The sequence below is a fragment of the Phaethon aethereus genome (genome assembly GCF_964289735.1).
Source record: "Phaethon aethereus genome assembly, chromosome: 4".
NCBI classification, from domain to species: Eukaryota; Metazoa; Chordata; class Aves; order Phaethontiformes; family Phaethontidae; genus Phaethon; species Phaethon aethereus.
In genome coordinates, this window is record NC_138578.1 from 78,527,525 (window position 1) to 78,552,709 (window position 25,185).

Sequence of the window (25,185 nt, forward strand, 5' to 3'; positions counted from 1 at the left end):
ATAGTAGTTCAGTGGAGAATAACTCTTGTATGCTGTTACACAACTCAGGCTAGTGTTGTGCGTACCATATACATCCGAAAACAAAACTCTGCTTTTCTTCAGGCAACTTAAAACATTAAATATTTTAAATGGATCTCTTTCAACTCCAAGTTGTATTTACATAGTTATCCACAAAAATGTGCAAAGTAAAATTTGACATCAAAATAAATTTAAAAGTCCAACAAATTGAACGTGACATTTAAAAAGGCAGCAGATATTCCACGTCCATTGTATACACACTTTAAAGAACTACTCAAGACAGTGAAAATGTTGTTCCAGCTGAACCTCTGGAAATGTAACAAATCCAAGCCATACCGCACTTCAATCACTAGCTGTTTTTGCCACAGAATTCACAATGTATCCCACCAGTGAGGTCTTTGACAACTTTTTTTTTGATCAGTTTTTGCAGGAATTTTGTTTCGCTGGTCACATTGTGCATAGTTTGTCCGTTCATGGCAGCCATGCAGAGGTTGTTGTAATAGTGCAAAGGTGTGCTGGGCTGATCAAGGTCATATCCGAATCCTGCTAAGCTCACTTCATCACATAAATGTGTGGCCAGAACAACTGCTGTGACCCCAATTGTAGGTACATTCTAAAAAGGGGGGAAAAAAAAGCCTGCTGAATTCAAATATATTCTCCTCTGCCAGTTTTATAAACACTTTACAAGTGTTTATATGCTTTGTCTATTCCCTCTCCTCACTTATAACTGAAATCAATTAAACAATCAATTAAAACTAAATTAAATGATCAAGTAAAACAAAAAACTTCAGGGCCAAATACTAATACAACTATTCGCCTGTAACAAGACTTTCAGCTGTCAACTCTAAATTTGTTTCTGTGAAGGCAAGACACCCTACTACTACACAGTTAAACTGCAAGTGAACCCTTGCTCCAAACACTCGCACAATTCCTGACATGCAGTTAAACTTGGCATTTCTTGATGTACGCTTACTTCAGTCTTGAGCAACAGGCTAACAGTATTCTTCATAATATGACTTTTCACTGAATAACCTATGAAAAAGGCAAGTATACTACAATACAACTAAAAGATACGTAGCAAATAACAAAAATGCAGTGTATAATTAAACTGGGTAATTCATCACTCCATACTATTGCTGGAGCAAAGGATAGAGAAGGAGGATATACCCATCAGTTGCTGAGCACATTGGCATACATAGCAATTCCAACAGCTGGAAGGTTGCTTTATACTGGCCTGGTTTCCACGCTCTCTCTGCAGCTAGAGGCACATCCGCCTATAGCTGATTGCTTGTTTGACTTAACAGGGCTGCTCTTAACACACTTAACATACATCAAATGCATGTTCTGAATATTTAACACCAGTCACAACGATGTGTGATTGAACACATTGTACTGGAATGAATTTATGTCTCACTGAATCTAAATGCTTTGTAAAACAGGCCTTTTCATGTCAGCATGCACAGACATAATACCTCATCTAAAAAGGTGAGCTGAAATCCTACTTTGATTTTACACAAGAAAATACAAGCCTTTTGAGAGTGCATTCATTTTCCTGTTACTTGGGACCAGCTCGGAAATCGCACTGAAAAACCATATTGAAGGAAGAGGTCCTTCTCTCCTTCACTGAAACCTTTTTCAGTTTCTAATTTTACTTTGTATTTTAGAGTCTCCTTCTCCTAAAAGTAAACTTCATACCTTATCCCAACCCCAGAATTTTGGTCGAGGTTCAGGAAACTGTAGAATGTCCAAAGCTGTCTCTTTGATGATGACTGGATTTAGAATCCTAAACTGCTTTGATGGAAAAGGAATTTTCTCAGCAACCTCCTTCCAAAAGAAGAGCCGCACCCACAGAGGCTAAGAGAAAGAAAAAATATATAGTTCAGCAAAGGCAAACTCTGAGATTGCAAAGCGTATGGCAGACATTACAGAAGTCATCAGTATTTCTGAGAAATTCAGGAAACAGCTATAGCTAAGGTGGGTTCAGGAATACCTGCATACAGCTCAAGTAACTGACCCAAGAGAGGAATAACCTTCTAAGTATTTTGAATTGCAGAGAGGACAGAACGGGGAAGAGTTGTTTATTCTGAGCATTTGACTGCACTTTGTGTTTAATCAGTCAACGTATCCACCAGCACCTCCAGGTTCTTCGGACATTCCCCAGCACAACTTGAGCAGGCAGCAGTGTTTAAAGAACACAGAAAGGGAATCACAGGTTTTCACAAACGTTAACCAGGCATTCTGAAGCAAGTGCTGGATTTAAAACAATTTTGCTCAGGCTTTGAAGTGAACAGCTGTTGTTTGACAGTGTCCACCTAGTGATAAATGGAACACTTCAGAAGAGAATTTACACAAGACTCAGCAAGCTAGATTCTGATCTCATGCCACTTGCAGTCAATTAGATGCATGCTAATGGAAAAAACAATACTAGATCAGGCTCATTTTACAAGTCTTTCCATAAAATGGGTAACACTAAGCAAATTATAAAACCAATATAGCTGCAATATAGACCTATATTTTTAAACTGACTTATTGCTACCCTAACACAGAGTCCTACAGCAGCTTAAACTGATGAAATCTAGGTTCCCATAGTCACATCTTCCCACCTGTGCTCTGAACAGGTTTACTAAAGTACCAATACCTGCACAGAGAGCTGATCCAACTGAAAGCCTAGTATTTGAAAGGAGAAGTATGTTTTCAGTTCACAGAACCACAGAATGGTTGAGGTTGGAAGGGACCTCTGAAAGTCAAGTGGTCCAACTTGCCTGCTCAAGCAGGGACACCTAGAGCTGGTTGGTCAGGACCACGTCCAGACAGCTTTTGAATATCTCCAAGGATGAAGACTCCACAACCTCCCTAGGTAACCTGTGCCAGTGCTCGGTCACCCTCACAGTAAAAAAGTGTTTCTTGGTATTCAGAGGGACCCTCCTGTGTTTCAGTTTGTGCCCGTTGCCTCTGGTCCTGTCACTGGGCACCACCAAAAAAAGCCTGCGTCCATCGTCTTTGTACCCTCCCCTCAGGTATTTATGTACATTAATAAGATTTCCCTCTGAGCCTTCTCTTCTATAAGCTGAACAGTTCCATCTTTCCCAGCCCTTACTTATAGGAATGATGCTCCAGTCCCTTAAGCATCTTCGTGGCCCTTCAGTGGACTCTCTCCTGTTATGCCCATTCCTTTGACAGTATCAAAGACTTTGAGAAGGGCAACAAAGCTGGTGAGGGGTTTGGAGAACAAGTCTGATGAGGAGCAGCTGAGGGAACTGGGGTTGTTCAGTCTGGAGAAGAGGAGGGTGAGGGGAGACCTCATCACTCTCTACAACTATCTGAAAGGAGGCTGTGGTGAGGTGGGTGTTGGTCTCTTCTCCCAAGTAACCAGCAATAAAATGAGGGGAAATGGCCTCAAGCTGCGCCAGGGGAGGTTTAGACTAGATATCAGGAAAAATTTCTTTACTGAGAGAGTGGTCAAGCATTGGAAGAGGCTACCCAAGGCAGTGGTGGAGTCACCATCACTGGAAGTGTTCAAAAAAAGTGTGGATGTGGCACTTCAGGACATGGTTTAGTGGGCATGGTGATGTTGGGTTGATGATCTTAAAGGTCTTTTCCAACCTTAATGATTCTGTAATTCCTAGATCAGTTCCCAGAACTGGCTCTCTGCACCAGCAAAAACACCAGAGCAAGGAAGAAGGCAGGAATGAGATCTGCTCCTAAGCCATGCAAAACAAGAAAAGGTACTCTTTTCACAAAGCACATACTTCAATCTTGTAACTCAGAGGGTGTTGCAGATGCCAAAAAGCAACCACTCTTTCAAAATTTTAACACAGAAAGCCATCCTTTTACTAGTCATTCTTCAAAAGCAAATGTTAAAAGATGAAATAGCCAGATAGCTTGTAAAACAAGTTAGGGATTCAACTCAAGTTAGAAGGCTGCTGGTCATCAAAATTACCACACTGCTGCAGGGAAGGTCATAGACCAACACTGTCTTGTCCCTGGTAAAATAATCAGGGAGTAGAAGTTCTAAATTTGTGCAGATTCATGAATTCAAGAAAATCTTCCCTCTACAAAACATAGTCAGATTATTCAAAACAAGTCAATATCCCTGCCCACACTCTCTTGAGTAAAGTAGTAGTACGCAGTCATGGTCAATATCTAACAGACCTTCCATATGCTCTCCTGTTGTGAAAATCACATAATTAAGAAGGGAACTTGGAGTACCTAAACTAGTATGTACAAAAAAAAAAAAATTGTCAGCTTTTCTTCTAAATGTCTCTCAATAATTTGGAGCACTTGTTTTTAATCTGTGGTCAAAGAAACCTAGCTACTGGTTTTCAACTTGCAGAAATCATCTGATTGCAAATTGAAAGAGGCGAAAACCACCAATTTAAAGAGAGTTTGGAAACATGGAACCCTTCTATCAGTTTCTTGGGAATCTCTGCACTTTTTAAAATATTCAGTGAGAAGTAAACAACCTCTTAATTTTGGAACCACAGACAAATGTGAATTAACAACTGCGATGCTTCAGTTACACATTAACTGCAGGTATGCCTAGGTATGCCTATTGTAGCAGCACAGACTTTAGCTGTTAAAAAAATATAGACTGGCGTCCAGAAATCTTATTCCTCTTCCAGGCTCTGCGGACTTGAATAAGTTACTGAAACCTAATGTGAAATGAATTCCACTTTAGTAAACACTTGATATGTCACGTAGCTTAGTGCAAACCACCAATATCTGCAGGGAAAAAAAGCGTTACTGCCAGCATGGGGCTTCAACATGAATGCTGGTACCAACTGTAACTAGGAGACATAGCTAAAAAAACCCCACGAAGTTACATAAAACATACTCAGTGCAATAAAAGAGGAAGTAACAGATCAGACAGCTTCTCAAGCATTAGAAAAAACAAAACCCACAGGTACATAACACTGCCACATTACATACCAAGGTTTCGTTTTTTACCATTGCTTGAAGCCAATTGAAATCAACACTTTTAAACAAAACAGCCACAAACAAGCTAGCAGGAGGATACTCGTGTTCAGAAAGGGGAGCTCCTTCCGGGTAAGTCATCCGTATAGTAGTTTTATTACCAACATGATCTGTGTATCCTTGAACTGGTGCATCATTTAATCTAACAAAACAAGAAAAAAAATAGTTACTCTCCATTCTGGTTTAATAAGCACAGGCTACAATCTCATTAGAACATCAAACACTAAAAAAATACCTTGTATTTGGCTCGCAGATTTTTAACATAGTACAGAGTTTTCTCAGTATCTTCCTGTTCCTCGCCTCACGCACACCATCCCTTACCTTTGAGAGGAAGCCAATTCTATTTCTGGATTAACTGGCACAAGTGCAAAACTTCAAAAAGAAAAGCTTGAATAGAAAAGTAATTTAAAACAGCATTGCAGAATTTCATATTCATTGCCTTGTGCAAGCTCAGAGAGGCTTAAAAGAGGAAAGGAAAGAAAGCATACAGGAAGTTGCCTGCATTTTCATATTTTTTTTATATATATATATATATGTGCGCACACACCTGTATACACACACAGAGTATTACACACAGAAAGGCATTCAAATTATCCCTTCAATGCAATGTGATGCATCCTGTGGGTTTACATCATTCCAGCTCACCAAAATTTTCAGATGCTAGCACACTACTGACAAGAACAGCATCACCCAGCTCCATCAGTTCTGCAAATCAGCATAAGTCCCACAAACTTTTCTATATCAACAGAAAAGTCAGCTTCATGCTGCCAGCCCTAATTTCAGAGAACAGCTAATGCAAGTTCTCTGTCCCTCCACATGCTAACAGTATATGAGACACTTAATGTATCATTTTCTCTTTTTAAGAAGAGCAAGTCTTAGTTTACAAAGCAAACTGGGAAAATGCTTGTATTAAATTTATTTGTGACTTACATGATCAAAATACAAAGGAGGAGAGTAAAAACAGTAACATTCAGAAGGCACGAATACAGAGCATGTATTCATTTAATTCAGACGTTAGAAAACATGGGTAATCATAGAAAGCAGGCACTGACCTTGTAAAGATAAGGAAAGATAAGCTAAGTGTGTAAGTAAACTGTATACTGAAACACCAATTAATTTTTATTGTGTTTGAAATAGCTGTTATAAAAAAAAAAAAATCCTTCAAATAAGCATCCCAACTAACCAAGGGGAAAAAGGCAGAGGTGAGTCCTAAAGCCTACCTCTGAAAACTTAAACATGAATGGATAAAAACAGGACAGTCTACTTGTCTATGATTTCACTGTTTTCTATCTCATTTCTGCCCATGTTTTTCTTGTATCTGAAGTCCACAGATAATTACACTGAATTCCTGTCCTGTTAACATGACAATTTATTTTGCTCCTAAGAATTCACATTCCGTCAAGTCATAAGTAAATTTCTCAAAAGCACTTTCAGAAAGAGTCTTATAAGTTGCATAAATGTTGGAGATACTTTCCCCTTAAAAAAAACAAAGTCAGCTCATAAAGTAAAGTTGAAGTAGTTTGAAACCTTAGATGGGAAATACATACCTTATAACAATATCAAACTGATTCAATAAGTGACCCAGCTCTGATCCATGAAGAATTCCACCACTGCCAACAACAACACAACGCTTACAGTGTTTTGACTTCAAATCTTCTGGTAAGTCATGCTCAGGTAAGAGTTCAAGGAGATTTTTAAGCTTATCAAAGAACTTGTGAAATCCAAAAGGAGGCTCGTATTTAAATAAAGCTTCATCTTCATTTATATTTTTTCTTACAAAGGGAGATACGTCCATACTATATTTCTCCGCAAATAACTTCCCCATTTCTTTCTTCACGTAAGAAGGCCGGCACTGTTCCTGCAATGCAGCGCTGGCATACTGTTGTGCTCTCTAAAACAAAACATATTGATTTCCATCAGGAAAGCTCACTTCAGGAACATACAAAGCCCTCTTAATGCAGCCCACCAGCTGTTTAGCAAACACAGGGGTTTATAAAGAAAGTTCAAACATGGAAATACAAGACACTTTAAAGCATTCACTCAAACACAGATACTAACCAGCACAGGGTGAAAACCTGCCAAGGAATGTCTTTCCATCCAGTCACTTAAATCTGGATAGGAGCTTTTCTAAAGAATAAATTAGGCTACTAAGAGAGATAAATGAAAATGAGCCATTTGAGAACATTTGTACTGTTATTTAGAAAAACAGATTAAAAAAATCTAGACATACTTCTACCCATTTAATTCATCAGCAAGCGGAATTCTACTCTGCTGCTCAATTGTGTGACCTGAGTTCTGCCTGCAGTAGGATTTTACCAGACACACGTGCACTGGGTAAAAGTTCCGTGAAATGGCAGGCTGGACTTGCTTACTAACAAACTGCAAAACTGTAGTTGAAGTAAGTAGCTGCCACCTTAAATAAACAGATGAATCAAAAGCTGCACCCTTCTGCAAATTTGCCCTCTGACTCCAAAAACATCTTGAGTAAATACAAGGCAAAGCACTGGCTTTGGGGGGAACTGGCTTAGGTAAAAATAAACCTTTGGTATACTGCATTGCGTTTGGGGCTTTTTTTTTTTTTTAATATGTTGCTTTTCATTTGCATCAATTTTCTGATCACCAGTGTCATCTGCACTGACATAATAGTATGATGACATGTTCATTTCAAATGTTATTCTTAGCAGTCACAGTTGTCTCATTTTACACATAAAAATCCAGTTTCTCTATGCACTTCTGTTGTCACTCCAGAAGAACAAAACCCAGAAGTTATATGGCATGCAATGAAGCAAAACGTTTCCCCTTGCAGGGTAATTTCAGCATTCTAGTTCTTTGTTATGGGTCCATATACTCTTACATGGTCAATTAATAACTTTTTTTTTAAGCCAAGTAAAAAAAAAACTCCAAAAAATACCAACCCTTACACGATCGAGGTCCACATACGGCATTTTTGTTCTGTCACATTCTTCAGGGCCAAAACGTAATTTGAGGATATAAAGGAAGCACCCTCCAACCACAAACAGTGCAAGAAGTCTAAAAACAAACAGGAGGGTGTTGGGGTAGGAGAGAAGAAGAAAAAAAAAAAAACCAAAGAATTTTTTCCAGCAATCCATCAATTGTTAAATGAGTTTTTTTTAAACAAATTTAAGGCAGTTGAACTTCAGGGTGAATACTTGCATTTGATTCAAACCAAGAAAAACTATTGTTTTGTTCACTGCAAGTCTTTCACCACTCTTCAGAGCTATCTGCAGGAAAGTACAAACATATATAGATGCTTTGATAAGGAAAATGCTGCATAGTGACACTCTGATTTATGCAGTTCTATGCCTGCATCATATACTTCAAATGCATCTCTGATGGGTCAAACAGCTCTCCTCACACAAAGAAACCAAAAGCGATTTTTGTTTTCCTACTTTAAAGGGCAACTTTGTTTTGAAATATATCTTTTCATGCAAGTTGAAAAAGGGATGGAACTTCAAATTGCAAGATTTTGGGTGAAGAGCTATCACTCACAAGCAAAACTTTCAACTCACTGGCAGGCTAGAATGCAGAATGTACACACTCAGGTTTATCTTGAGAAGTCTAATTTAATTATTTACATCCTGAAAACATGCACAAGGAAAAAAACCAAACTTTAAAATTGAGTAATATAGACTATCCATATTTTTGATCTAGTCATTTTGCATTCCTAAGGAATCTCACTGTTGATCTCCAAATATTCACTTGGCTCATTTCACATTAAACCGATTTGCAAAAATTGCATCATTATTTGGTTAGAGTTGTGGTTGTTGCTCAAGTATGTAGTTTGAGTTTTATTACTGACTTTCATTTCCTGTGGTTTCCTAAGGACTGGACATTTGTTTAAATGCCTTAAAAAATATACAGCCTATTAAGTGTTCAATGCTTTCTTGAAACTCTTTTGGATTCAGTTAATACAGGTTTCCAAGATTTTTTTTTTTTTTTTTTTTTAAATCTTGACCCATATGGGCTAATAGATGCAACCCTGGCACTTAATTTGCACTATGTGCTGCAAATAAGGTGGCCACCAGAAAAGCAGCACTGTTCCTGCACCTGATTTAACTAAATTAAATTTTGCACTGATAGAGGGTCTAAAACCTTCATTAGGCTGCAAGCCCTGGAAATCGGCTGACTCGCAGAAACAAGGGATTCACAGCACATGAATGAGGCTGGCTTTCCTCCACAGAGGTTTATCAAGTATCTCTAGATTCAGCTGAGGCTGCACTATTCAGGTGCTCAAAACACCAATGGATATAACAGTTTGGCTTTGGGTTTTTTAAGCTTTAAGACCTAAAAATTCATGTGGCAGAGAGGAATCACAGTACTGAGCTTTTTTGGTTTAATATATGGCTCTGGATATATACTAGCACACACTCACTAATTCCAATTTGATGTTAAACCACAAACAATGAAGTAATGAAGATTTTGTGATGTAGCATTCCAGGAGTCTTCATACACAAATTAACTATGAGGGGACATGTCCTCAAAATACCCACTGAACATCCACTGCCTTTCAATTTCTTCAATTATCAGACTGTATGAAAGACTCAACATTGTTATTTATCTGGATACAAAAAAGACTGGAAACACTTGCGAGTGAAATACAGGGATCTCACACTGGCATGGGAAAACAGGTAATACTACGGGAGAGCCTAGGCTCCTCAAAGTGTTTTAGGTGCCCTGGGGAAAGCTGTGTGCCTAACCCCCCATTCAGTTCCTGTGGCAATCTCATCCCTTGATTTTTGCATCCTTCGTGTAACAGCCCAGGCTAGAGGGAGAGCAACTGACCTCTGTATTGCCGTGACAATGACACTTACTTGCGAGTACCTTTTAAAAACCAGCTTGGTCTTCTCATCTTCATGTGCAGCCACCTTACACCATTGCACAGGAGGTGAACAACCACTTTTCGGCTTCACAGAGTTATTGGCACTCAGCATTGCTGTACAAAAGAAAGAAACCAAAATTATCATTCTGTGCACAGAAACTGCCCTTGTACTGGCAGCCTCCTGGTCCTGCTGTGTGCCAGGCAAAATTTTTTTTTCTGAACGGAAAAAAGTTCAGAGGAAATCCAATGTCAATGTTAACTTACTTTGTTTCCCAGAGAAGACTGATTCTTGGTTATCATGTCAGGAATACTGAATCACTCCTGACCTCCTCATGATCAAGAATATACTCATTTCAGATGCACCACCAGGACATGATTCTAAAAATATGTACCAGTTGCCAGGTATAGGTCTTTGCATTCTTCATAAGCCTGAAGAAGCAGTTAATGACCTGCTATGCCACCTGGACACTCACAAGTCTATGGGGCCTGACTGGGATCCACCCAAGAGTACTGAGGGAGGAGCTTGTCAAGCCAAATGATGAAGACATCATTTATCAGCAGTCCTGGTTAACAGGGAGGTCCCAGAAGACTGGAGGCTTGCCAATGTGACGCCCATCTACAAGAAGCGCTGGAAGGAGGATCCCGGGAGCTACAGGCCTGTCAGCCTGACCTCAGTACCAGGGAAGATTATAGAGAGGTTCATCTTGAGGGTGCTCACAGGGCAGGTGCAGGACAATCACAGGATCAGGCCCAGCCAGCATGGGTTCATGAAAGGCAGGTCCTGCTTAACCTACCTGATCTCCTTCCATGACCAGATAACCCATCTAGTGGATGAGGGAAAGGCTGTGGATGTTGTCTACCTGGACTTTAGTAAAGCCTTTGACACCATCTCCCACAGCATTCTCCTGGACAAACTGGTGGCTCGTAGCTTAGACAGGTGTACTCTTTGCTGGGTAAAGAACTGGCCAGACAGCCGAGCTCAGAGAGTTGGGGTGAATGGAGTTAAATCCAGTTGTCAGCCAGTCACAAGTGGTGTTCCCCAGGGCTCAGTTTTGGGGCTGGTCTTGTTCAATAACTTCATCAATGATCTGGATGAGGGGAAGGCCAACAGCATCCTGGCTAGTATCAGAAATAGTGTGGCCAGCAAGAGTAGGGAAGTGATCGCACCCCTGTACTCGGCACTGGTGAGGCCGCACCTCAAATCCTGTGTTCAGTTTTGGGCCCCTCACTACAAGAAGGACGTTGAGTTGCTGGAGCATGTCCAGAGAAGGGCAACAAAGCTGGTGAGGGGTCTGGAGCACAAGTTGTATGAGGAGCAGCTGAGGGAACTAGAGTTGTTCAGTCTGGAGAAGGAGGCTGAGGGGAGACCTCATCGCTCTCTACAACTACCTGAAAGGTGAGGTGGGTGTTGGTCTCTTCTCCCAAGTAACTAACAATAAAATGAGAGGAAATGGCCTCAAGTTGCGCTAGGGGAGGTTTAGATTAGATATTAGGAAAAATTTCTTTACAGAGAGAGTGGTCAAGCATTGGAAGAGGCTGCCCAGGGAGGTGGTGGAGTCACCATCACTGGAAGTATTCAGAAAACGTATAGACGTGGTACTTCAGGATATGGTTTAGTGGATATGGTGGTGTTGGGTTGACAGTTGGATTCGATGATCTTAAAGGTCTTTTCCAACCCTAATGATTCTGTAATTGCAACTACATCGGTTACTGTCAAACACTGTTGTTTCATAGAATCCGGACAGGGGGCCAGGAGGGGGGAAATACATCTACACAGTATGTTCAGGATATTTAGGATCTCTGAATCAAAAAGTCCAAGCACTACACTACCCTGCACACTTCAAGCGTGCAAAACCTCTATATCCTCAAAACCAGAGTCCCCATCTCAAATCAGCTCCCTGATTTCCCTGAAGTTAAGCAAACTTCTCTCATCATCGGTCTGAACTTACCGCTGACCTCTTCAGAAGCCACAGCAATGTGGTCAGCAACTTCAACAGCAAGCACCGAAGAGTGTGTGCAGGAAATTTTGCCTGGCACACAGCAGGACCAGGAGGCTGCCAGCACAAGGGCAGTTTCTGTGCGTAGCAGCAGCTCCCCTCCAACGAACATTGTGAACCCAGCAGAAGCACACAGTGCTCCCTCACAGATGGGCAAGTCACTAATCATTAGCTAACGAGAAGTAATCTTGCTGATTACTGTTTGTAAGCTCTATCAGTATGGTTCAACTCTGATTTTGGAAAGAAAAATGCAGGCTGGCACATCAGCTTCACTCTGGCTGCTGCCATTAACCCAAGATGTGAGCAAACAAGGAAACACCATGCAAAGCCTACCCATACAAGCCTGCTGGTTTTGCCCTGAAAGGAGAAGGGATACGGCCAAGGGATTTTCCCTGCCTTACAGACCTCTCAAAGCAGCACTCCCTTCGATCAGCCAACCATGGAAAGGTGCAATCCAATCCCCCACAATGGAGGATTTCAGCCCTACTCATTCCCTTTGATCTCAGTGCTTAACCCTCTCCGCTGCAAAGATGCTCACACTCTTCTGTTCTCTTGCCCATTGCTCCATCACAAGGACTTTTAAAAAAAAAAGTGGGGCTAAGGGAAGGCTTTTATCTAGGGATGATTCTCCACATTCTCTTTTTCGCTCCCCCTCCTTTTATTTTATATGGCAATACAACCCATTTGTATGAGGTGGCCTGTAGTGCCGCTTCAGAACATTGTTTGTTTGGGCAAACAACTGATGTTCTTAAACACAAAGATGAAGGAGCTGATGAGACAGAAGCATCCCTTCCAGATCTCAAATCCAGCCCAAATCAAATCCCGAAATTTCAGGGATATCTAATTCAGAAGATGATTCAAATTCAGACTCTCTTTGCACAGTCACACATCATTTCTCAGTAACAAATTTGATATACATGGTAGAAGGCCAAAAGCCACAAACCTTAGGACACAGAGAGATCAACATCAGCATATTAAGTCCTTTGAAGGACAGACAGCAGTTAAGTGATGCTTTCTAGAGTCACTTGCAAATGGTCATAACCCACAAAACAGAGCAAGGCAAAAAAAAAAAAACCCCACCAAAAAGACTAACATTTTTTGCCAGCAGAAAACTTCACCACTTAACCTCAGACATAGGTAACTTGATTAGTATGATGCAACTAAGAACCTCAGATTTCCCACCTAGCTGTATTTATTAATTGCACACTCTGATTTGTCACACCCATTTGTAGCCCCTGGTCACAAAGCAGCAATACCTTAAACACCACCTTTTAGCAGATCTGAAAGCACTGTACAAACCAAGGTCAGTACCATTATGCTTATCTAGCAACAGGGTAACCCAAAACCCAAGGGTTTTGGTGACACCCCAAGATCCCCCAGAATGCTAACAGTTAAGCTGGAAATCAAATCCAGCTCCGGTCTCCCACACAACCTGTCAGGACACAAAACAGCAGGTCACAGGGAACCTATCAAGCCTTAGAAGCTCATCATTTTCTCAGAGCAACACCTCATCTTTCCTGGCTGCATCTATACCACTGAATAAAAATGGCACTGAGGAGCAAAACTGGGTGTTGACACCATCACCCCAGCCATCCAAGTTACAAGTCCATTTTGCTCTCAGCTAAGATTTGCAGCAAATCAGTCAAGCCCACATGGGTGACGGCCTAGCGTGCATCAGCAAAATTTGTTACAAGGACCATACCCTAGTGCCAGTTATGGATCACCAGCAAGACTTGCACAATCACCTCATATTCCAGGATATGACACACGTCCTTCCTGCCATACTACGCAGATGAGACAACTAAGCACCTCTCATCAACACCCAGGACCAGGTACCTTAATACCAACACATTTCGAAGACGACAGGTATCCACAGAGATCATGTTGCCAGCACGCAGAGGGAGATGCCCCAGTTCATGGAGCCTGCCAGCACAGTCACACAAAACGAGCAGCAATTACAGCACGCTGCAGAGCTGCGGAGGAGAGCGTGGACAAAGCCTGCAGACCATATGGAAACTCCAGGATAGCTCCATGTACTACCAAGAGTACCAACAGCCAGATCACCTCGAAGGAAACTGGCTCAGACCAGCACAAACAAGGGGCACTCGGGACTGTTTGGCAAAAGCGAAGGGGATCGCTCCCCGATTTAGGAGGCTTACTGCATGGACGTGATCGCTGAACACTGCATGTGCCTAAGCTACAATGTACAACAAAACAATAATTATATCTGTCAGTGCCACAGATCTCTACATAAACAGCTGGGGAGAAGTATAACATGGAACTTTTTTTTTTTTTTAAAAGAAAAAATGCTGAATAAAAAGTAGGAAACAGCTGTTTTCACTACAGAACAATGCAGGTAATAATTCTCTCTCAGGTAAACGACATAAAGGGTAACACCCAGATCAGAACAGATTGTGCACTAAAGAATCAATCAGACTAGGTATCAGAGGATCCTGCTACTGAGAAATCATTGCAACAACATACCAAGTGACATCGTGAGGTCTGGCTGTGGTACTAGTAAAATTTATAAAGGAACACGCTCCAGATTAAGCACATATTTTCCAGTAGTTTGAATCAAATCCATAAATTTTTACAGCTTGAATTACAAGGGTAAGGTTAAAGCCTCACCGCCTTTGCTCTGTTCAAAGCAGGTTTTTATTTCTTTGCAAATTAGTCCTTCCTATTCTAGGACCCAGGTTCTGTTGTAATTTGACAGAAACGGTTGTGAAAGACTGCTCAATGTATATAAAACTTCTTATTGCCTAATGGCACTAATATAATCTTGGAATCATCCTGCAGTGTGGAGCGACACGGCCAATCTCCTCTGCTATATAAATTGTCAGAGTGCTCTGCAAACAGCACGTTTTTAATCATTCCCAAGGGCAAGAATTTCCTACTACAGAATTGTATCCAGGGACCCTACGACAGACAGGCTCTTCATGAAGCCTTTCAAAACAAAGAGGAGGGAAGCCTGCAAGAGGTCTGAAAGATGGAGAAGGAACTGAAGAGGTGGACAGCGATGAAGACAGAAGGGGATTAACAAGGAATGCAAGACTGCAATAAATGGGTGCTAGCAGAAAGTCTTCCCCGCCTCTGTGCAAAATAAATTCCAGTCATCCCCAAACGGTTGCTTCACTCATCCTAGATGTGCAAAAAGGAACAGGGAAACACAGATGATTTCATTAATCACCTCAGCACATCCTTTCTGAGTCCAACTCTTACTATTTAGTATGCTCAATGCTTTCATTTGCTTTGTTTATATAACTGAAATAATGTCAGTTTTCATTTAATTTACAACAGTTTACTTCAGGTTGACTTTTGTAAGTTGTTTAGTTCAGATGATTGCCTTCTTGATCAAGTCAATATATATAGACAGATAGATAGATAAAGTCCAAATACATCTGTTCAGCACAACATTTTTTTTTTCTAAATTACTCAGGGTTTGATTCTGTACTGTTATTTAAGTTATTAAGCACCTTCCACCAGCTGGAATAGCATAGGAGTGCTCAAAACAGCAAGGCTGGCAGTTACAAGCACCTGAGAGCACACCTTTCCCAATCTTCCTGAGCTTCAAAGAAAAAAAAACCAAAAACAAAAACAAAAAACACCACCAAAAAAGCCCCTGTGAGTTTACAGAGAAAACCATCGTAGTTAAGAAACCAAGCACCAAAGACAACCTGTGCCTACAGCATTCAGATTTTGTTGTTTGCATACAAACACCACTGCCAAACACCACTACACCCTTTCAGAAAGCGGCAGTGCTACAGTTGTTTTGGGAGCTATAAATGCAAATGTCTCAATTTGCATACAAAAGATGCCTCAGTAGTAAAGCTGTACTACGATCAAATTTTGCATTGACATTTCCATAGCTACTCATTGTGGTGTAATTACTGAGGACTCGAGGGATTTAAATTTGCTTTTCATCTACTGAACTTAAGTGATCTGTGTAAAGCTGCTGCGAAAGCCAAATTGTCCATCAGTAGGAACACACTCCAAAGCTTTTTGTGGTGCTATTCTTTTCACCATAATTTACTTTTGTCTCATTGTTATTCTTAAGTAGACAAAATTTCCACACTTGGAATATTTCAGAAGCAATTAATTTAAGTCTTCAGGATGTCTTTTTATGCGGGAATGCTAAAAACTAAAAAGCAGCATGTGTCAAGTTATACATGACCACGGCCACACCCTGAAAAATTGCATTTGGTTACGTACAGCATCTGGATTTCCCCAAAGACAAGGACTCTCAGCCCCTGTTGTTTGAGTGCCAACAGTGTTACCACGCATGGAGACAGGACCAGACCAGCCTGCATACCAGTGTAGAACATGGCATATACCTACATCCCTCACCACCCTCTCATTAAGCCCTCAGAACCGTAACCCCACGCAATGCGATGTTTCCCCTTACCTCCTTCGCCCTACCAATTCAAGTACACTCCCATGTCCCCACACACAGAGGCACCAGTTAAGATCCTCCACAGCTGATCTCAGCATTTTACGTGGGCAGGTACTATTCCAAAATAACTGCCTGTGCAGGCAAGGACCAGAGCCACAGAGGAGGCGCTGGCATGGACAGTTACTGTCAGTTAGTAACTCTTCATGCAGGAGCTTTTCCTCTCGATCTACATGCGTACCCGCACACAGGCTGTTATTTGCCACTTGCTCCTACCCAAGGCCACAGGGAAGGTACCCTAGGCAAGCCACTGCTGAAAGCCCAGCAGGACAAGAGGCATCTTCTGTTCTACAGTTGTATAGCATCTAACACAACATGACCTTGGATGACACCTGAAGCTCCTAGGAGTTGAAAATATAAGTTAACTTTCCCTCTCGCAGTACCACCAGAAGCAGTAGAAACAGCCAGCTTTAAGAGTTGTCCACAAGACAATCCATCTCAAGGTTTTGCTGCACAATGCAGCCTTTGAAGTTCAAGGCACAAAAAATCGAGAAGCTTGCAGTGTAAAGCCCACAGAAACTGAAACCTGAAAGTCATACCTATATAAGGGAATTACTGATCAAGAGCAATAGTGCTCCAACAAGCAGTGAAACTGAAGAGAAAACGAATGCAAAAATACCCCAAAACACCTGGTCTTTTCATGCCCCCTCCTCTAAATCAGATACACATAAATTACTTACAAAACGTATTTTCAGAAACAGTAAATGGTAAAACAAAAGGTAGTTGGTCTTGAGCAACATTTATGTTTCAAAAAATAAGGGTGAAGTTAAAAGACAGAGAAGGTGTTTTCACATGGAATAAACTTGAGCAAGATACTATGCATTGAAATGTTGTGCACATGATCAGCAATGAATTCTGCATGAACTTCCTGTTCTGAGGATTTTTAAAACAACAAAAAAACCCAGAGACATACTGCAAAACTTTATGCAAGCAGCTAGAAGAGTATATTTAAGAAAACTTAAACCAATTACAGTTTGTTTCCTGAGATACATTTAAGGAAAACATGACAAAAATTAAGCAACAACTAGTCATTAGTGTCTGTGATTACTTGTGAGTTGTGCCCATAAAAAGATTACACATTTTAATCTATCCTCATTATCAACGCAGCAGATGAGATATTAATTTTCATTAAGGCTTTGAAGACTGATATAACATTTGAATAAAATGTTATTAATTTATGTGGCAACATGAAAAACAGCCTGGTAAAATGTACAGTTAAGATAAAATTTTGTTTGCTTCTGCAGTATGGAAACCCAGAGATCAACCATAATGGCTGAGATGTTAAAAAAAAAGGTTAATTAGGTGGTAGTTTTCATGTTTTGTTTGGTTTTTTTTCAACAGATGTAAAAAAAAAAAATCTTTAAGAGCCATCTGTTAAGCAGAGCCTCTCGGCTGAAGAAACCTAAGAATATGAAAAACTTAACTTCTTTATCTTCTGATCATTTTTAAAGGAAGTCATAAAAACCTGATTCAGAAATCAGTATAAAACTCTCCCAGTTCCCTCCCATATCTTCAAAACCTGTTCAGCTCCCTCTAATGGACAAAACAGTCTTGATTCAGTGAATTTTTAAGTAATATAATTTACTGCCAATTAATACAGCTTCTAATCATCGATTCTAATATTGAGAAAAAGAAAACAATTTAACCCATGAGTGAACACCTTTCCTTCCACAGGCTAAACTGAAACCAAACACTCTTCCTCCTCCCCTTCTTGTCTCAGTTTCCCTTATTTTTGCCACAGGTTACACAGAGCCCACCCCAACTCCTTTGGGAAGGCGACAGGCAGTACAGGAGCTTGGGGTCACGTGCATAACAGTTTCTGTCTGCAGCTCCTCTGCGATTCTCACTGGGTTTCTTCTGCTCCTCTGTGCTTTTTACCAGCTCACCTGCTCTGGCATAGGTGGCCCACAAGTCCCCCAGGGGTGTTCCTCCTCTGGGACTCTTCCTCCCAGATCTCCTGATCAAACCATGATACCTTCAGATCCTTCCTACGCTTTCAATCTTCATCATCTCTTCATTGGAAACGAGAAATCATAATGAAATGAATTTTGCAAATAACCTCTGTCCATTTAAAAAAAAAATCATGATAAACATTTTTTTTTAATCAACAGTGGATCAAGCCCTGTCCCAATAATAATCAGGGGGAAAAAATGGTAACACAAAGAATAAAGCTGAAGCTAAGGACAGTTAGTTGTGCAACCCACTATACACGGTGGACTCTGCAGTTGCAAATGTGGCACAGTCAAACTGCTACCTTACAACTGCAATGGACTAGAGGTATTTTTATCCATCCGAAACACAGAATTTTTTATATACACAAACAATTTGGAAACATATTCTCTTATGACTTAAAGAATTTGTTACTAAAAAAACCAATCAACCTGGAACAGCATATGATCATCCTCTAGCAAGAGGCACTGCAGAAACTGCAACACAGTGAAGGACTGCCTCACTTTCCAATGACTTCTGCAGAGGTTAATCCAAATTTTCAAGCCAGATTTTAAACATAGGGTTGACAGACCAGGAAAGCTAACTGAAAAGCTGCCCAGACCTTGAAATTACATTTAAAACCTATACAAGGAAAGTAAAAAGCCTTTTACCTGAATAGGCCTATCTGCCCATAACTATCTGACAAAAGATTCAGGAAAAATTGAGGAAAGAGGAGGAACAGACAAGTTATCACAAAGGAACTGTTCCTGATTGGGACATCTCTTTCTATAACACAGTAAACATTGAAATACCTTCTTTAAGACTCTTATTCAGTGGTAGCTGACAAAAATCCCTTAAAACCACAAGCATGAGGAAAAATTCCAGAGATATTAAAGACTTGAGGCAGACTTATCAGGGACAAACTGAGGCATAAGAGATTCTTGGGTTATAATCTGTAGCAATGTATTAACTGTTAGATATTCATGTTCAAATAAGCCTCTGATCATCATCCTACCACCTCCTAACAGAAACAGTCACAAGACATAAGCAGGAGCCAGGGAGCCGTTCCAGATTAGGGACTGACTGCTTCTTGCCAGAGGAAAAACTGGAACTAAAGTTAAAAACTGGAGACTTCTGTCAATTATTTCTTTGTCTGCAACTATAGAAACCCTACAGTAAAGTTGGTACTTTAACATATTTAGATATTTGACAAACTTTTTTTTAATGTTATCTGCTTAGCACCTATTACTATTGAATGAAAAAAGCGTTTGACAGACATGCCTGTTTTGATAAAGATTATTAAATTAACCAAAGCAACGGACTCTAAAGTCAATAGAAAGAATACATTCTTGATGGCAGAAAGTTTAGCCTATAATATAATATGCAAAACATCTTACAAAATGAACTTTGACTGGTAAAGCTTTTTAAATCAGACAATAAAAAGTAAAAAACGGTGTTGTCTGTACAATCCGCAATTCATTTGATCAAGATCTGTCTCCTCAGAAAATGAGAACATGAACCCTACACATGTGGATGCAACTGGCAAAAAGTGAAACGAGGAGTAAATGACAATTTCAGAGCAGTTGACCAACACTCTCAAAGGCACCAACAGGATCACAGATGAAAATTATTTTGCCTGGAGCCATGAATACCAGCAAGAAGCAATAGTACCTTAGAGGCATCATCATTTTTCTCTCCTTGCCTTATGATGCTCTACTTGTTTTCTCATTCCTACATCCTCTTTGTAATATCAATGAGCAACTAACTCAAGAAATGATTTATAACCTTAAATTATCGTGTCTATTTGCCCAATCTTTTCCTTTAGGAAGGATACACATAGCTAGGCTACAACTTGCTCTTAACCTTGGGTCATCCAGATTGAATGAAAAAATTGGTTCCAGCTCAAATCCGGTCCAATTAACAGCTTAGAGATACTCAGAGTGTAACACCATCACTTCCTTTCAGCAGCAGTCACTTTTTGGATATTAACCGTGCCTGCTAAAATAATGTTATAGACAAAGAACTTTTAGTGAGGTTCTAAATAACAGTTCAATGTTCAAAATAGGGATCATCCTCTTGACATCACTTCTGCCTCTGCATCCTCTTCTGTAGTCAAGCTTTCCAAGCTTTTCTAAACTTTTCCGTGAAACCTCTTTCAGGTGCTCTAAAGTGAAGAACAGCAAAAATCCATAATGCATAAACACAAGAAACATCCACAAGATGTGCTTCAACACTATGAGGGCAGCTGATGTTTTGCAACAGACTAAAACAGTACTTGAATCTGGGAGCCGGAAAAATTCCAAATGAGCCACAGAAAGTCAGTGTTCCAGCCAAGCAGGAAGAAACAGGTGAGTTAAAGCATTGCTGTTGTGAACAGTGTGGTATTAAAAACATAAGCATATTTCTTGCAAAGGAAGCTTTTGAGCCCAACTCCCCCTCCCCCCCCCCCTTTTTTTTAAAAAAAGAACAAATCCCGGTTCTCCCTTTTATGTTACTTGTACAAGAAACAGTGGCCTGCCTGCTCGGGGTGTTCAGAACTTGAGGTCAGCCACTCCTCTCGGCATCCGCTGAAGCCAGCAAACACACAGACAAAATGAATTGCAGCATAACAGCGGGCAGCTGCTACTCCAAAACAATCTCATGTCACACGCTCCTTTCTGCAGCACATCCTCCTCCCCAGGCCCACAGACCCTGCCTATGTGGAAGCACTGTTCTGCTCCAGTACTTTGAGGAAGAGACATGCCAGCCAGGAGGGGAGGAAGAGCGCACAGTGTGTCAGCACACCACCCACCAGCAGCTGGGCCAGTTCCAGCACAAATGGAGGGTATTTCTGAGCCCCTTCAAAGAAGCCAAAACAAATCAGGTCTTTCCCCTTACATGAGAAGTTTGAGGAACAAATCTTCTCTAAAAGAAACGATCAGAAAAGACAGGGTGTAGCATTAATCTTTACTGGGCTAAGGAAACACGCCAGCAGACTTACACAGCCAAGATGTTTCATATTACATCTGAATTATGCAGCAGAATAACACCGAACAACTGGTAATTATGGAACAATGTTAATAGTACAGCAGCATTTTTACCACAGTATCATCTAGCACTCCAAGAGATCATGGTAAAAATCACGGCTGCACCTACGGAAGCAAAAGAGGAGATGCCAAAAGCCTCCCATGAAGAAAAGGCTTAGAAGAAAATTGCAGTACAGCAAAGAACGTTGCTGGAACCAATTTTAGTGCTTAACTTCTGAATTCAAGACTTCAGGACCTAAGAGGTTGCAGAGAGAGCTGGTGGGACGGATGAATGAAGAGCTGCTCCCAAGGAGAACAGAGAGCTCCGCTTGAGTAGCTTCACGAAACAGGTTGAGAGTTTTTCCTTAGATACACCAAACATGCAAACACCAAAGCCGAAGGCAAACAATTCAAACATAAGGACAATGTTAGCCCACAGGAAAAAGTGGTCATAAATAAATATGGATTCCTGAGCAGCAAAGGAATAGCCTTCCCATAGGAGTAATGGAAAATAACAGCCTACACAAGTTTTAAGAAAGTCCTTAATAATTTATGAATGACCTAATGAGAGAGGGAGACGACTCCACAATCCAGAAGTCCTATGTCTGAATTACTGTCGTGCGGTTTTGAAGCATTGGATGCACCCACTGCAGATGCTTTTCTCTGTTGTGTTTGAGTAAGTTTCCTTCAGACTCGCCCGTCATTTGGAAATTACTCCACGACAAGTCTGAAGCGTTGGGTCATTCAGTAACCTAGCCTTTATCAAAACTCAAAACCTACTTAAGTTTTCCAGGCTCTTGGCACATTCCACATTCATCACCTAAACAGATATATGTAATGCAAACAAAATTAAACATTTTAGGCTGTTTTCCTCAGTGAAAGGAAGTTGCTGCTATCACATTTTGTCTTCCTACATCCTGCCCCTCATCAGCCTGTCAATCATTTGTCCAATTTAATCAAACTCTACGGAAGGGAGGATGCTAAACCCCAAGAAGTTCCAGGAAACCAGAGGCAGGATGAGCCTGTTTCTCATCGGCCCTGAGGAAGTGGCCAATGCACCAAAGCGCTTGCGCGCACTAATTCTGCAGCTGCATTTTGACCTTTCAATGAAATTCCCTGTGTTTGCTGCCTCTTGTCTGGCTAGCAGAGGGCTTGGGAGACAGCTCAAGGTTGCCTGCTGCGTGATCCAAAAGGGAGATAGTAACCTCGCTGCAGCAAAACAAATGGAATAACAGTCTGCAGGAAAACCGCATGCCGCTTCTTAAACTGCATCCGTACAGTCCCATCGCAAGCTGTGTTTAAAACCATGTATCCGCTTTATACATATTAAGAGCATTTATCTCGAGTTTTCTTTAGAAAAGAACTATGCATTTTTAATTTACCCTTTTTCTCAGAATGAGACAAAAACAGCCGTAACACAGGAAAGCTATTTACCTCCAGTAATTTTATGAACATTTCCCATTCATTTCCATAATTAAAGAGAGCTGCAAAATAAACATCTCTCCTCCATCAGCCTTATATTTGTATTATCTTATATAAGGTAAAATTATTATATCTTATATTATCTACTGAAACAGGGGGAAAAACAAACGAATAAAACGGCTCAGCACAAAAATCTCTTTTTCCTGAGTAGTGATGAAGAAAATAAAAGGGTTTTGGCAACAACGGCAGAAGTCATTTCTGTTTTGCATCCGCATCGCTCCCAAGCGAGAAAAGACAAAATCGCCCACAAAAAGGCTGTGGCAACCCGCGGACAAGCAGAAGGCTATACGTTTTGTTTCCGAAGAACAACCCGGGACAGCCCCAACTACCTTCCTCTCCCTCCCAGGAGAGGCCCAAGACCCGACTTCCATCACCCATCCGCTCAAGAACTCGCAGCCGCCACCCCACCGCCCTGAGACCCCCCGGCCCGGCGCCTCCTTGCCTTCCCCAGGAGAGGCCTCAAGCACCGGCGCTGGCGGGGGGTATCCCATACACATCAGCCCCATATGGCAGCAGGGTGGCCGTCGCGGCCCGGCCCGGGTGACCCCGCAGGCCTCGGGGCGGCCTCGGCCTGCTGCGGGAGGGCGGCCCCGTGGCACGTGAAAATCTCCGGGACCCATCGCCCTCTCAAAAAAGCACCCGCAAATGTCGGTACCTTCACGCCTCAGCGACGCCTCAGCGACGCCTCAGACCTTTTCGGCAGCGAAAGAGGCCCCCGAGGCGCTTCTGAGGGCAAAGCCCCCTCAGCATCTCCCCACACCCGCAGGCCCCGCGCCGCAGCACCGGCCTCCCCCCCGCTAAAAAAAAATAAAAAAAATAATAAAAAAAAAAAATTAAAAACCCACCCACAAAAAAAAACCCCACCCACCCTCCTTCCCCCCTACCCCCAAACTACCCCCCAGACCGCCGCCTCATACCCGCGGGCAGCGGGTCTCCGCCTCCGCCTACCTGCGCCGGGCTGGGTCCGGGCGCCTCGCCTCCGCATCGGGGCGGGCGGCGCGGCCCCGCCGCAGGTAACGGCCCCGCGGGAGCCGGCGGAGGGAGGGGGGCGGTGGCGGCGGGGAGGGGCGAGGGCGCCGGTGGCACGTGGCGGAGCGCAGCCAATGGGGGCCGAGCGCGGCTCCGCGGCGGGGCGGGGGGAGCGGGGCCTGCGCCGGCCGGGGCCGAGGGGCGGCAGCCGGAGCGCCGTGGAGCCCCAGCCGGTCGGGGCCGTAGCTTCTCGTGGTTGTTATTTCGCGAAACGAGCATTTTCCAGACCTTTCTTTCCTCAAGAAACCGTGGGTGTGGGTAGTGGTTTTCCCCCCCGACAGCCAAGGGGCCGTGCGGGGGGGCCCCGCGCCCCCTCCTCCGTCCCCTCAGCCCAGCCACCGCTGCTTCGCTGCCTCATGTCTGGCTGCCCGTGCGGCGCCTTCTCCTTCTCCCTGTGGAAAAACGAGCTCGGTCCCAAAATCACAGCATTTTAGCTGCTTTTATTGTGCCTTCTACTCCCTGGAGCTTGGGTGCGTGAGGGTTTTCAGGCCTCTCCGCAGCCGTCCTAGGAACTTCAGTTTTCTGACAAAACCCACCCAAGATTGCCACCGTAAGCGTAAAAAAAAATGTCTGATTTAGTGGTGGACTCATGTAAACGGCTGCTCGACTTGCAAGAGAAGAGAAATGACCTTGTAGACCTGCCTGACCATGAGCGTAGAAGTCACAAGTTGAACCACCAAAAAAAACCAACAAAAGAGCTGAAAAACCACTGGAGCAGAGCTAGAAGGCCTGGGCGCCGGCTGCGGGAGAGAGCTGATTAAGCAAGAAAACAGATTAAGTCATTACAGATTGTGCTAGAGAGGGATTTTTGAATTTTTTTTTTTAATATTTGGCTTATTGCTATGGTATCTAAAAATTGCTCGCTAACCTAGATGGCTGTTGCAAAACAGAAACAGCAAATTCCAGGCATTGGTGGCTGCTAGTTTGGGAGCGCTGGTATTGTGTGTAACACGCTACAGCAGCCATGTCAGGAGAGCTGAGGGGATATGCTTGCTCTTAAACAAGGTGGGATAAAACTGGCGCTGCAGCGTTGTTCACAACTAAAAAGGGGTGATGTGGTAGAGGTCCACATCGCTTCCCCATGGGGAGAACTGCTGCACAGCGCTACACACATGATTTTCTGATGGGTACATATGTTCCCTTACCACAAGGGATGGATGAGTTCATGTCCTGAAGCAGGGTGGTTTACACGCTTTTGAATTTTAAACAGTATAAATACAGGTGTGTTTTTTATCCCTATATCAGTTTTTTCTTCACAGTTCTCGCTAAACAACGTCTTTTAATCCCTACAATGGATGATACGTTGCTTTTGTCTTCTGTCGGCTGTTTGGTGGTTTGATTTGTAGTCAGGGCAGATCCTTGATCACTTTTTTGTACAATTTAAGAGAAAATATACACGTCAGAAAGAAAATATTTCCTTCTCCATTTTTTCAGCTGTTGGCATAACCGAGGACAGATTTA

At 42.1% G+C, this 25,185-nt stretch overlaps 1 protein-coding gene across 3 annotated transcripts; it reads right to left on the reverse strand.

Annotated features, from left to right (window-relative positions):
- Positions 1-367: 367 nt before the first annotated feature.
- ST3GAL5 (ST3 beta-galactoside alpha-2,3-sialyltransferase 5) lies at positions 368-24,948 on the reverse strand (the record flags this gene model as incomplete). 3 transcript variants are annotated; one of them, XM_081999629.1, is made up of 7 exons in its annotated part: positions 368-631; positions 1,714-1,872; positions 4,948-5,134; positions 6,540-6,883; positions 7,908-8,022; positions 9,835-9,946; positions 23,644-24,948. In XM_081999629.1, the coding sequence occupies 7 exons, from the start codon at positions 23,678-23,680 to the stop codon at positions 368-370; spliced, it is 1,218 nt and encodes a 405-aa protein (XP_081855755.1). The 3 variants fall into 3 exon arrangements, with proteins under 3 accessions (XP_081855755.1, XP_081855754.1, XP_081855756.1); XM_081999628.1 differs by having other exon boundaries at positions 9,796-9,946; XM_081999630.1 differs by lacking the exon at positions 23,644-24,948 and having other exon boundaries at positions 9,825-9,868.
- Positions 24,949-25,185: the final 237 nt, after the last annotated feature.